This window comes from Halyomorpha halys, unplaced genomic scaffold, assembly GCF_000696795.3.
Source record: "Halyomorpha halys isolate HHAL.00 unplaced genomic scaffold, Hhal_1.1 Scaffold284.1, whole genome shotgun sequence".
NCBI classification, from domain to species: Eukaryota; Metazoa; Arthropoda; class Insecta; order Hemiptera; family Pentatomidae; genus Halyomorpha; species Halyomorpha halys.
In genome coordinates this window covers 1,591,959-1,604,291 of record NW_027105232.1, presented here as the reverse complement: position 1 = coordinate 1,604,291, position 12,333 = coordinate 1,591,959, and the positions used below count along the sequence as shown (strand labels likewise).

Sequence of the window (12,333 nt, the reverse complement as noted above, 5' to 3'; positions counted from 1 at the left end):
AGAACGTCTTTTATTAATGATCAGTCATCTTCTGAAGTACCTCGTGGAACGTATCCCATCATTGATAATTCTAATTGCTATATTATATTATCTTTAAGAAACAACTCTCTATTGTTTACTTTTCGGATTGACTTTATGTCAATAAATCATTAACAGCGAGTTTTTATTTTGCAAATACATATTTGCAAATGCTATTACAATAATCATGTTTTATTGTAAGCTCCAATTATATATATATATTTTTAAAATAAAACAAATAAAATGTTTTTTTTAAATTAAAGCATATCATCTTTTAAATTTAATCATAAGTATTTAAAAATAACGATGTAAACTATACATCATTTCAAGAAATAAAACTTCGCAGTTTAAAGATGGCTGTGGTCAGGAGAACTTCTCTTCTTTGAATGATCTCATTGCTTTGAATAAGGATTTGTGAACAAATATCAAGGTTTTGTTAGTGAAGTTTTGTGTTATGTACTGTTGATTTCAGTTGATAAAGTAGTAGTTTGGGAATGACAAATAATTGTTTCGCGTGTGTTTTTTAGCTACTTTAATATGGCTCTTAAAACTTTCTTTTTTGTTGTTACAAATTGTTTATGCATATATCTTTGTTATTCTATGCCACCACCCTCTAAAAATGTTTCTTTTGCCACTTTTGTCTTGGATGGCAAAAATGATTGTGGGTTAGCTAATCATGATCAAAATGTCATCAAAATATTTAAAATTATTTCATGTCCCATTATGATTAGAAAATTCTCTACTTCTTATTTTGAGCAAAGAGATATTCTACCTTGTTTTGGTGCATATGATGCTTTATATAATTTATGTGAATTTCCCCGTGAAAATATCAGTTTTGTAACACCGGTGAACTTTAAAGATCCCAAAAAATTCTGCACTGAAGGTAAAGTTGTTTATGATAATCTTCCTTTTACCTACAAAAATGATGAAATGAAAAAATGGGGCAATGCTTTGCTGTCAACTATGACAAATGAAGTCATGTGTACCAATTTATGTTTGATAAACAATGAAATCAATGAACAGTGTATTGCAATGGTGACATTTGCCAATGAGTATAAGCGTTTGAAAGGTAAGTTTTATTTATTCTTTAACAAAAATCTTTATTTGTTTCTGTATCCATTAAATTGTTTACATCTGCTTTTAGGTGTCCCCGGATCAAATGTGAAACCTCTTAAATCTGATACTAACACTCAGCCAAATGACATTATTACTAACTTTAAACCAACTTCAGTAGTTAAAACAGCTTCTATGAAGGATTCCATTAATGGTTCAAACACAACAAAGCCGAATAATACCTTAACTACAAGTGCTGGTGATTTTCATGCTCCACCTCCAAAAGTTGTCAATGACACTCTGAAAGTAAGTGAAAGCGCAAAACAAAATAATCAAGGTGAACTAAAACCTTCAGATGATGTAGGCAACAAACTTGGAGAACAACCATCAGTTGCTGAGACTCATAAAACCGAAGGCAATATTCCTGAAATTGAAACCCGTAATAAAGAAATCAATACCTCAAACAATGAAAAAAGTGTGATAACATCTCCTGGAACTGGTATTAGTAGTACTCCTAAGGCTTCTCCTTATGGATTTGAGGATGGTATGATTGATGAAAATGATAAGACTATGATTGATGCGAATGATAAGACTATGACTGAAGGTGATGATATTCATGGTGAGAATGAAGAAGCAATGCCTGGAGAAGCTAAAGAAAAGCCAAATCCTGGTGAGTGTATTTTTATGATAAGTTTAGTAATCATTATCCTTGTTTTTAATATTCATGTTAATATCTATTTAATCTTTGTTTTTCAAAGCACATAGACCTTATTCCGCCTCTCCTTCCTTTTCCCTACTCCTGAAAGTACCGCATTCACGCATGAATCCTTTGAGGACCTCCACTTCTCACTCATTATGTAAGAATATTATTTGTCTGGTCTGTTATTTATTATTGCTAATATATGTTTTTATATTTTTTTTTTTATTTTTAGATGAAGAGAATGAAAAACCAAATGAAGAAGAGAAAAATACAGGTGAGGATTAGATTTACATTTTGTCCTATAGGTCCCAGAAATAGTTCAATTTTAAATATGTCTCCATAATAGCCTGATTGCAAATGAGAGTTTCAGTTTTTTGACTACTTACCATATATGTAAATATACATGTTTCATACTTCTTATAAATATTCATTGGCAGATGGAAGACCTAACTGTGCATTTCAGTATTAGTAAAAAGGCTTTCATGGAATAAATCAATAGTTGGCCATATATGAATGAATATTTTATTAAACCCAGTCTGTAGGCGAGTGGCAAACTTGAAACAGAAATTTGTGACGGATATGTGTAAGGGTTGGTACTTCCAGTCAAGCATCATGAATATATATATATATATATATGGTTTGACTAAGAAGTTTTGTCCATCCCTCTGTGAGGCAATTATATGACTAATTATTAGATAAATTTAAGTCATGATCTTTAAAAACATGGTCTAATCATGAAATCATGTTACAATACAAATTTAAGTAGAATGATAAATGTGAGGATCTACCAGGAATAAACTTTTTTTTAAATATTGGAAGATTGTTGAATGACCATGTGTGATTAATTAATAAGAGGAATATGGTCCGGGTATGATCAAAAAAGCAACTTAAATAGAAAATAAACTATTTATTATGAGCCAAAAACAGTTTTGTCTAAAATAATTTTGGCAATTGATAAATAGTTTTGTGGAGTTCCTTTTTGTACACATGCAGATTATCTTACTCTTACATATAAAAATTATTTTAAATTAAATAATAATTAAATCATCCAGTGGTGAAAGAAACCAAGTCCAGAGACAACTTTATAAGAGAATAAAATCCATGCTGCTAATTACTTTTTGAAGGCAGAAGCCATTATGTTTTCACTGAAAATGGTAAAAGTAACATTTTGCCACCTGCATACTAAAATATTGAAAATTCCTACCCTTTATCACGTAGGAAAACCATGAAGTAATATTTGGACATATTGTCTTCACCTGTGGGTACAATAATTTAAAAGGAAATTAACATTGATCTATCTATCTGTAGTAAGAAGATCTATAAATTTGATTTAAAATTCAAAATCAATATGAAACATTAATAATAAAATGCTTTTGGGTGTAACATTAATATTAACTTAAACACAGGGTGTTTATTATTCTCTCTCTGGTGATATCCTTTTTTTTTTTTCAAAAGTTTTGAGAATTTCCGAATGAAGCTTTAGTGGTGAAGTCAACTTTTTAACCCTAACCCTTTGCATTTCTTCTTCATCGGACTTTGGAATTTCCAATAGAAATAGATATTTTCAATAAAGGATTCTCATAGAAAATATAATTTAAAAATGATTTTATATTTGTAATTTCTCCAACTCTACACCTCCTAAAGGTGAACTTTGATACCTTAAATCACCAATTTTATTTTTTTTAATTTAATGGTAAAGTTTCAACTTTTCATTTTCAAATCTCAATCTCAGACTATACAACTCAGGTTTTAAAGATTTCGACCTAGACTTCAGGAACTGGGCAGGATGTTCAGTACCGTTTTTGAGGTAATCCAGGCATGGCCACATCCTAATTCTAGTGATAGCATCCGAAATACTGTGGCTTCCTTAGGATATCTGTCAAATATTTAAGTAAGTTTCTAGGTTATTTAAATTTTCTCAGCTGTTAATATCATCTTAGCGGTACAGAAGTTCTTATCCAGCTTTTATATTGCACTGTTAATGAATGAGAGAACTACCAATTAAGGATTCTGCTTTTCCGTTCTAACTCATCAGCTGGCTATGTTAAACGGATATTTAATACAGGCCTTGTCTCAGGGGTTTATCTGCATATCAGATCAGTGTATTTTTAACCTGTTATTAGCCACTGACGTGCAGAAAATGATTGCAAAATTTTCTTTTTTATATCTGCAAGTAGTCCATTTAATGTAGTAAATCTATAGATTTTATAGGATTTCAGCTCATATTTGAAATACATAGTGTTGTGCTTGGCTCTTCCAGCCTTTCTAAATATCCTTCACAGCTGCGTTGCCTCAAACCAGTTTGCCATTTATTGTATTTGACCAGCTGTTAGGTCTCACTGAGTACAATACTGCATTAGTTTAAGTTAAACTAAGTCTTTTTACTTAACTGTCAGATTGAAGGGATATTTTCTTGTAGGAAATATTATAGAAATTTAAGTAAACTGTCACTTGAACATAGTCATTGTAAAATATGTAACTTCTACAATTGTTTGGGTTTAATAGACTTTCTTTCTATATTGTTCATAAAAATGAACCTGTTTCTCTAATAACGCTTATATTTGGAATGTATCTTGTAGAAGAATAGATATCTAATAGGAGAGTTGTCGCACGTGTATATTAGTAATTTCTTAATATTTTCAGCTTCTGAAGTAGAACAGCATGCTGCATACCATGGTATGTCACCCTCCTTTAACACTATGGGTGATAGTTTTTCGGAATCAGAAGATTCTTATTCCTTCACCTACATAGTTACTACCATGGCTGCCCTCTGTTGCGTCTACCTCTTGTTTCATTACAGGAATAAGGTAAAAATTAATACTATTTACATCCTTTTTTTTTTTTATCTTTTTAGCCCTGATGAAGCCCTACAAAATGGGGCGAAACGTCATCAAATAATAGTTCTTAATTGTTTTTTCTAACCGCACCCCTGACCATCTTCATAGTTTTTAATACTATTTATACTTATTAGTAATAATAGTTTATATCTATGATAAATATTTGTTTAAACTAAAGTAATTTTGAATCTTCTTGTGCAAGAAATGAAATTATATTTCTATGAAACTAAGTTACCTTGGATTTAGAAACAGATTCAAACTATCAGATTAGTTTACCAATTTATTATTTATTGATTCCTTCCTACATATGATTCCTTCTACCTAGTCGTAATTAAACAGGCTGATTATTGAATTTCAATAGAGAAAACTAAAAACAATTAATTACATATCAATGGAATGATTAAATTTTCTATCTAAAAAGTTTGCAGTTAAGGACAAAATTTTTAAAATGATAACACATTTTTAATGTTTAGCTCCAAATATTTAACTACACAGAAATCCAGACTATTGTTGACAGCTCGGATAGTAACATTCTAATCCAGTGTTTTCCAACCTTTTGGTACTTACTTCCGACTCCACATTTTTGTTTAAAAAAATCTTGTGCCCTCCTCCATAATAATGATAATAAATATTACAATAGCTTAGATATAATAATAATAATAAAGATTATAATAGCTTAGAAGTAAAAAACACTCTGACTTATTGGAGCTTAAATTAAAAATTTCCAAATACTGGACCAATGTAGCTCGTTCTGGCAGTACTGAATTTTTTGAAAAATATTCATTATATATATTTTAATTAATATTTTGTTTCATAAAAGAAATTATCTTCATCCCTATTTGCCTTTGTTTCACATTTGTTGAATTCAAAAGCGAGATTGATGCTAATATTATTCCTGATACATTCAGAAGAGAGTTGTGGATTATGCATAACCGTTTTGCTGATTAATTTTTTTTCTTTGATTTTGTTTTTATTTTTATTTGTTGTATTTGAAAATGACATGGTAAACACTGTACACCACCCTTCCATTGGTCTCACAATCTCAGCATCTTGGTTGGAAACCACTGTCCTAATCATTAATTTGAAAACAAAATTAGCTTGTACATAATTGTTCAGCATAAAATAAAATGTGAAAAAATTCCTTGTGAATCATATTAACCAACTGTGTCTAAAGATTTTCAAATTGTAAACTTAATAAAAATAATTGTTGGAAAACAGAATGGGTGGCAGTAAACAAAGAAAACGAAAATAGTGGAAAAACTATTTATAGGTAACTAGTAAATAGTTTTTCTGCTATTTTACATAGATTTCTTGGCTATCACATGGAGCATCTTCCTAAAATCATATTATAAGGTCAAATAATAATCTTCCAATCATAAAAATTAATTAAACAGTAATCAAGATGGTTGCCAACAGAGTAGTTAAGAAGACATTTCTTCAGTTTTTTTTTTAGAAATGTGTTTAACAATTTGTGCCTTTCAATTGACTTCAGAAAATGAGTCTTTATATTTTCAATATTGATTCAATAATAATTCAGAATTGAATAAATAGTTAAGAGCACAATGTAAATTTTAGTAAAGTAAAAGATAACCATTTTACAATAAGATATATGATTAAAACTACTTTTCTGAATTTTTTAAAAATTAACCACTCATTCTGGTAACTAAAAAGTTATGTATGGTTTCTTTTTGTTTAATCATCAACATAAGGAGTTGTTTATTATTACCATGAATTATTAATAAAGATTTTAGTGTTTATTTGAAATCTAAAGTTAACAATTCTTGTTCTGGTTTAGTGAGTGGTGGGTTAGGGACAATTATTGATTATTTAATCTGGAGTTGATTTATTTTTGACACCTCATGCCATTAACTGAATTTAATTTTTTTTTTTTATTTTATCAAATGTCAGCAAATCAAAATCTTACATTGATATAATAATTCTGAACTTGAGTGTTTAACTTTATTTGTTTTTATATGTAGTTATTGATATCTGAGTGGTTTTGATTATGTCCATTATGGACAAAATGGACTCCTCTCTCTCATTTGCATGATTTAGCCCTTCTTTTATCCAAGCCTAGAGTTGTGCTCTGTCGTGCGTAAAGGGTGTATGGAGAGCAGTGTATGGTCAATGAAGAGACTGGGACTATAAGTGCTACTAGAGGGACTCTAAGAGAGTATTGGTTATATTCCCTAACCGTGGAAGAACATGCTGCTGGAGGACTCTAAGAGAGTATTGGTTATATTCCCAAACCGTGGAAGGACATGCTGTTGGAGGAAGCCTTAAAAAAGTAGAGCAGACAGTGGATGGCAAGCCACAATGGAATTACTTTTACAAAGCTCTTCCTCTTTGTCTAGTTAAGATTAAAGACTAGGTGGGTCCTCCCAGACTTCTCTCTCACAGTCTCACGGATCCTAAAAGAACATGGTGGGTTCCGGAGAAAACTTTTGAGTCTGACTTCTCCCTTCCCTCTCTCCCCTCCTCCTTGTCCGATGGAAGAAGAGAACTAACTATCCCTTCTTCAGGAAGTTCATCTACTGGTGTAGAAAAATGGCGGGTCCCATACACTTTATGTTTGGAAGGGCTCGAATACCTGGTATCAGCGAACCACTGGAGGAAGAAGCTGATGCTGACTGAGATACCTGGACCTGTCTGGTATGAAGGAGGGAGATCCAGGAATGTTGTAGAACTACCTGAGCAGGTCAAGGTGCAGTCTTGTCATTAAGACAATCATGATGATATAAATTTTAGCTGTATGCTCAAGCCCAGTGTGCTTCCCTAATACTAATGTACCGCATATGCCAAAATTAGTAAGGAGGGGGGGAAGTGTCCCTCTAAGTAGGTACTCCCATGCCCTATCTGCTAAGGATCATAAAACACAAATCAAAAATTAAAACAGGACAAATCCTTAGACTCTGTAGGTCAAATACAGGGTTGGGATACTCTGTTTTCTCAAAGTTTCCAGAAATGTCATTTCTTGGTTTTTAACTTAAGTGTCATATGTTTTATTTTATATTAACTGGTACTACACATGTCCTCTCCTGAAGTGTACAAAGTCAGATCGCCATTGTTTATCTTGTGAGTTTCTTAATCGTTAAAACTGTGTCAATGAAGTAAGCAAATCTGTTTACAGTTTTGATCCTCATAGAAAATTCAAGTAGATTTTTATAAAACTATATATTTAATATCCTGAAAAATAGAAAACTTAAAGTAAAATTGGCCTCCTTTCAACTTTTACTTTATGACTAGTTCTGTTGGTTTTTGCTATGGATTCAATTTTTTTTTTCTCATAATTGTTTCTCTTATTTTATTTCTTTAAATTCCTCATGTAATAATATTAATAATTACTGTTGTTACAGCTTTTGGCTTTGGCACTGGAGGGCCGCAAGGGAAGGGGTTCCAGAGGTAGGGGAAGGCCCAGCTCAGCTAACTACAGTAAATTACATTCTAACCTGGAAGAAGCGATTGCTTCCAACGTAACCACACCCTCAGCCACTCATGTCCTTTACTGAAACCTAATGCCATCCATTCTTGCATATATTTATCTTTTATAATAACTTGTAATAAAATTTTTGTATCGAATGTTTGTATTCGTAAGATTATATATTTTTTAATTCATGTATAGTTTCCAACCGAATCCTACAAAAATAAAATAAGCTTATGTAAATATGTAGATAATGTAAAGAGCTGGTTTTATATTAATTTTATTCCTCGCTAAAAGATTAGAGTTTTATGGTGGTTACATTATTTTTAGTTTTTTATGTATATTATGTTTTCTTTTAGATGCAAAAAGGTGCTTATTAAAATTTTGTTGCGGTTATGTTTAATTAGATATTAGATACATGTCTGCAATTCTGAGTTAAGGTATCTGTATTAGAGATAACGAAAAATCTTTTTATTTCATTGATGTTTGTTCGTGGTTTTTGTTTATTAGTGAAACTTACTAATATTTAAGTTCTATCAACACGGAATAATCATAATTTCACCATTTCACTGCTTGTGAAGTGAATGAAGTTTGTATTTTATTCATTCTATGAAGTAAATTGATTTATTCCTCGTAAAATTTACCTTATTTTATTATTTATTTGTGTACACTGTTAAAACAGTTAAGGACCAAGTGGTTTTTTTATGACAAAACCAAAATAAATTAATTCGTATATAAGTTTCTAATTTTAAAACTTGTGCACATCAAGGTTTGAAGTGACTCTACACTAAATATTCTAAGCACTGTATTCAAAGGGAAATTAAGAATGGATTCTTTTTGAAGGAATTGGCTGGGAATATGAAAATAGGGAATTCTTTTTGTTCCCCCTATTGTTTATTACAAATTAATAAAATCCTCCTATGTATAAACAATATTTAAATTCTTTTCATTACTTTACTAAAGTTATTTAAATATAAACTAATGCACTTAGATACCTGTAATGTGGTGAATTTATTTATTTCTTCACACATTTGTTCTAGCATTCTCCTGCAATTAGTTTATAATAGAAAAATACCTAACACATTGACTTCCAACCATAATTTATCTCATTTTTGCTTTATAAACTTTTTATGCTGACCACAAGTGGAAAATTATAAAATATTTACGAAAAAAGAACATAAACAAAACCATTAATCAAATTTTAGTAGTAATATGGTTTATATCACGCCTCATTGTTTATTTTTGATGGTGAGACCCTTTCTATTAGAGGTATGTTGTTCATCTCATGAAATTAAGTTTGTTTTATTAGAATCAAAGAAGTAATATAAAAGTAAATACTGCTGTTTTACTTATATATTGGAAAATGTTGCCGAAAAAAGTTTTGATTTTATTTTGAGTTGGATTTATTCCTAAGATAAGTAAACTTGGGTACTTTCTCTTTGGGGTCCTATAGACTGCCCTCACACTGGTTGTTTTATCTCTAAGAAGGTCTAAGATCTAGATGAAGGTCAAAGACCAATTAAAAAAACTTTTTGTCAGATGTCACTATTAAAGCAAAGCAACAATATGTTTTTGTAAATTAAATTTAAAAAAAAACAAACTATTTAGAACCAATTTCTTCAAAATAATTTTGGAAGTCAATGTGTTAGAGACTTGTGAGATAGTAAAACACTTTTTTGTAGGCAATTCAGTCCTGAACTATAAGCACATAAACATTTATAAAAATTTATGTTTTTCTTTTTAGCTTTTATTGATGGCACTCTAGTTTAGTCTGATTTTCTTTTGTAATATTTCTTCTGTAGTAATGTTATATTTCTGAATTCTCTAGGTATTTATGTTATGATTTTCGATGAATTTATTATACTCAAGATGAATGCTTATTTATTATGAATGTCTACCATATCATTTATTTCAGCTGTTTAAAAGTTTAATACGTATTCTACATAAAAAGGTTTATATTTCTCTTATAGTTGCATTCTATTTTATTGTTAAAGTAGAGGAATTGAAATGTTTAAAAGTAATTATTGTAAATTTATCCATTTATCACCTTTTAAATTCTTGTTTGATAATATTTTTCTATGTTAAAAAAAATTGTTCGTTTTACTGTTTGACAAATATTCTAGTATTATTTAATGATTTTCTGAAGTACCTACAGTATTTTAATAATGTTTTTTGATTGTTTGAACGTTTGGGTTATTTACATAATGTGAAGTTTAATTTATTATTCTGAGATGTATCTTTTGTTGATTGGAGAAATAAAAATGTTTTACAACTTTTGGTTATTCATGTCTAAAATATGATCCTCTCCCCTTCTCCCCTCCAAAAAAATAAAAATTACTAAGTGGCTCAGTATAATCTACACGTTACTATTAATTTTCATACATTGAATTTTTTTTTCATTAATAAATAAAAAACATGCTTTCATGCAAAACATTCATAAAAAAATCATGAGTGAAATAGGCCATAAGCTGGGGGAGAGAGATAATCCCAAGCAGTATGGCCTTATATAGTTTCTTACATAGCCACTAGAGTTCTAACTATTTTATTTTTTTCTCCACACTTAACTCAGAAATGTATTTCTGTTAGTCCTAAATGTGTATATCACCAAAAATTATTCTGGCCGGTGAGCTCAGTTGTTGGTCACAAATCTTGGGCTACTGGGGCGAGAAAGCACTCCCACTATTCAGTCTATGAAGGGTTAATATATCGGGTTAGAGGTAAAAGTGATCAACTGACATTTTTGTGAAGATGTTCTTTGCTACCTGTGCTTGAACCAAATCTATGCTTCAGAAATGGTGTAATTATTAATAATTACTAGTTAATTGTTGATGATTTCACAATTTAACTATTACTTAAGAGTAAATTTGATTCAGTGCAGGTGGTCTATTTTATTTAGGAGTACTATTAGTAAAATAATGGAAATGTGTAACTTTAGTCCTATATTACAGAATTTTTACAGTTACTATAACTTTTTTTTAATCAGATTACATAATATTCGTAGAGATAAATGCCATGCCAACTAATAAAGCAAAAAAATACTGGTAAGTTTAATATCAAAGGTTTTTCTAAGCATAAAAACTTTTGTATATGTGTAGAGACATAACTTCTTTGTGATATCTATCTAGCATTAGGGTGCTGATGTTAAACTTGAATAACATGAAACTTACTTTCACAATATATTTTTTGGTTTCATTGCTTTATATCAAAATATTTTAGTTATTTTCTATTTTTAATAATCCATCAGCGGTTATTAAAGAAGTTGTCTATAAATGTAGAAACTTGGTGTGGTTGTCAGTTGCCTTCTATTACAGGCTACCTTGCAAGTACGTTTGTACCATGGGTGTATGCATGTCAACATACTGAGTTCCTGGCATCTTGTTTTTAAAGATAATATAATATGAATTTAAAAATATATGAATGAATTTTCATAAAATTCTTGAGCTTTGCTCAGGTGGTGAAGGCACCCGACTATTAGATCAACTTTCAATATTTATAGACAACTTTATTAAGTATCCACCAATATATTTAATTTAAGTTATGTTATAACATTCTGCCCTAGCAGATTACTTCCAGTCTTTTTTTTTTAAATTAAATTATTGAATTATTTTGTTTGGATTTTTGAAACTCTTATAGCTTTTTGAAGAAAAAAACTGAACAAAAGAGTCCTAAAACACTTTTGTATATAAGAGCTTGTTGTAGATAATCAATTGAATAGCAGATATGAATATTTTTTTAAAGATAAACTTGACTGTTCGTCATAGAACATTATATAAAAATTAACCAAAATAGCAGGCATCAGGATGACGAGTTTAAATATTATTACTCTATTTGAAATTTAAAAAAAATCATGGAAAAAAATAAAACTACGAAATCTTTAATACTAATGGTTCTGAGATAGATAAAAATGGCTGTTCAATAATACAAAGTCAAAATAAACTCCTAGGCACCATACCAGGGGTATGTTCAGCTTTAATACAGAAGAGAAAGGCATTGCCATTAAGGAAGCCTTAATAAATATCCTGAAAAATCACCATGTTCTAAGATTTACAGTTCCCCTCAATACAATAACTTGTTCTGAAACTGCATATTTCAGTAAAACCATATCTTATGAAAATCCATTAGTAAAAGAAATTGGTCACTACAAAAAATCCTACACTAAATACTACAGAGAACAAAATATGTTAATATTGTTCATATATTTATCTCATATTCTTCTTTTTTTTTATATATAAATCATTTCATAGGTTAACGGGATATATAATAAGTCAGTTTACTCCTATTCTACTTTGTCATTATCTATATAA

At 29.9% G+C, this 12,333-nt stretch overlaps 1 protein-coding gene across 2 annotated transcripts; it reads left to right on the top strand.

Annotated features, from left to right (window-relative positions):
* Positions 1-324: 324 nt before the first annotated feature.
* Positions 325-9,629, top strand: LOC106680746 (trans-Golgi network integral membrane protein 1). 2 transcript variants are annotated; one of them, XM_014420671.3, is made up of 6 exons: positions 325-1,087; positions 1,163-1,741; positions 1,830-1,928; positions 2,004-2,045; positions 4,415-4,578; positions 7,965-9,629. In XM_014420671.3, exons 1-6 carry the CDS (start codon positions 556-558, stop codon positions 8,115-8,117), a joined length of 1,569 nt encoding a protein of 522 aa, XP_014276157.1. In that variant the 5' UTR covers positions 325-555; the 3' UTR covers positions 8,118-9,629. The 2 variants fall into 2 exon arrangements, with proteins under 2 accessions (XP_014276157.1, XP_014276158.1); XM_014420672.3 differs by lacking the exon at positions 1,830-1,928 and having other exon boundaries at positions 328-1,087.
* The last annotated feature ends 2,704 nt before the right edge of the window (positions 9,630-12,333 follow it).

What these genes read in the sequence shown, in the direction of transcription:
- LOC106680746 (XM_014420671.3), top strand. Translation starts at nt 556, where the DNA reads ATGGCTCTTAAAACTTTCTTTTTTGTTGTTACAAATTGTTTATGCATA. An exon ending in TGAGTATAAGCGTTTGAAAG is followed by an intron (nt 1,088 to 1,162) that starts GTAAGTTTTATT and finishes ATCTGCTTTTAG; the next exon opens with GTGTCCCCGGATCAAATGTG. An exon ending in TGTTTCATTACAGGAATAAG is followed by an intron (nt 4,579 to 7,964) that starts GTAAAAATTAAT and finishes CTGTTGTTACAG; the next exon opens with CTTTTGGCTTTGGCACTGGA.